A 1,418-nucleotide genomic window follows, 5' to 3' on the forward strand; every position below is an offset into this window, starting at 1 on the left:
TCTGGTGGTATCATGTAGTTTTACACGCATTGTGGCGTGTTGGTATAATGTTTGTACCAACTTTGTGACCCGGTAATCTATTCTACTATTGTTCAGAGCAGTTATAATGCTGTCTAATTCCACAGTATCCAAGGCTTTGTGAAAGTCTACTAAGATAAGTACCAGTGGTCTGTTATATTCTAGCGACTTTTCTATTAAGGTTTTTACTATTTGTAGGTGATCGTTTGTTCCGAATTTTGAACAGAAACCAGCTTGTTCTCGGGGCTGGTAGAAATGTAACTTTTTCTCTAATCTAATCCAGATTCAATGTGCTCAGTTTATCAGTGAAATCTGCTAGAAATGCCAAATCACAATGCCAGTCTAAGTCACGTAATTGCTGATGTTTATCACCGCTTTCTTCAAGAAACTTAAGAATTTCATTTAACAAACGAAACCTTTGCAAAAACTTGGTGCGACTCGGCCACCTTACATCGGTGTGTAAGACTAAATCTGGTTCTTTGTCATCCAGTTGTTGCTTAAACAGCCATCTTTGCAGATATTTGCCTCTTATTGAATTAACAATTTTAAACGCAATATCCGTCGCGGCTTTTGTGTTAAGCCTTCTACTGGTCAGGACCTGTTGATGAACAAGGCAGTGGTAATTAATGAAGTCCGGGAAAACTTCATCTTTATGACATAGTGATATAAATCCATTATTAATACCAATCATTGCCGAAGCCCCATCTGTCGTTATTGAAACGAGTTTAAACAAAGCTTATTTAGATTAATCTTATCGATAAAATGTTTGAATTCCATGAATAACTCAATGCCACTTATTCTGCCTTTTGAGGATAGCATTGTTAGCAACTCTCCTTTTGTTGAGAAATCCTCAAAGACCATCCGAATGAAAATAAGTAACTGTGCAGCATACATCGCACCTTGAAAACCATAGGGCAGCAACTGCAAAAATCATAATGTTGAGTTATGAGCGTTTCATTTTTTTTTTAAGTTAATATTATTTACTGTTATTCCAAAAATTAAGCTACAAACCTGGTATTTAGCATAATTGTCTTTAATCTTGCATATTTTTATATGCAGTAAGGAGTATGTGAAATTTATTTCAGTAAATAGGTATTTTAGCACATACGGCCATATGGTTTTAAAATATATATCAATTTTGGAAAATGATGCTGTAAAAATTCATATCAAATAAAAGTTTTTTTATTTAAGATTGTACTTATTTATTACATTTTTTTGGTTTTAACACTTAATCAAAATCATGCATATTGTATTCTGTTTGTTCGGTTTCTACTGTTTCATTGTTTACATGTAAATCTTCATAAAACCTATGGTAGTGCTCTTGAATAACATTAGCCTTACATAGTGAGAGCAGATCTTGTTTTTTTAGATTAGATATTCCTGGTGGATGCGAATATGCT

At 33.6% G+C, this 1,418-nt stretch overlaps 1 protein-coding gene across 1 annotated transcript; it reads right to left on the bottom strand.

Annotated features, from left to right (window-relative positions):
* Positions 1–292: 292 nt before the first annotated feature.
* On the bottom strand, positions 293–709 carry LOC140451662 (zinc finger BED domain-containing protein 5-like). The gene has a single exon (XM_072545505.1). It carries the CDS (start codon positions 707–709, stop codon positions 293–295), a length of 417 nt encoding a protein of 138 aa, XP_072401606.1.
* Positions 710–1,418: the final 709 nt, after the last annotated feature.

The sequence above is a fragment of the Diabrotica undecimpunctata genome, chromosome 10, assembly GCF_040954645.1.
Source record: "Diabrotica undecimpunctata isolate CICGRU chromosome 10, icDiaUnde3, whole genome shotgun sequence".
NCBI classification, from domain to species: Eukaryota; Metazoa; Arthropoda; class Insecta; order Coleoptera; family Chrysomelidae; genus Diabrotica; species Diabrotica undecimpunctata.

Excerpts from the sequence above, each read along its gene's own strand:
- LOC140451662 (XM_072545505.1), bottom strand. The coding sequence starts at position 709 with ATGATTGGTATTAATAATGGATTTATATCACTATGTCATAAAGATGAA.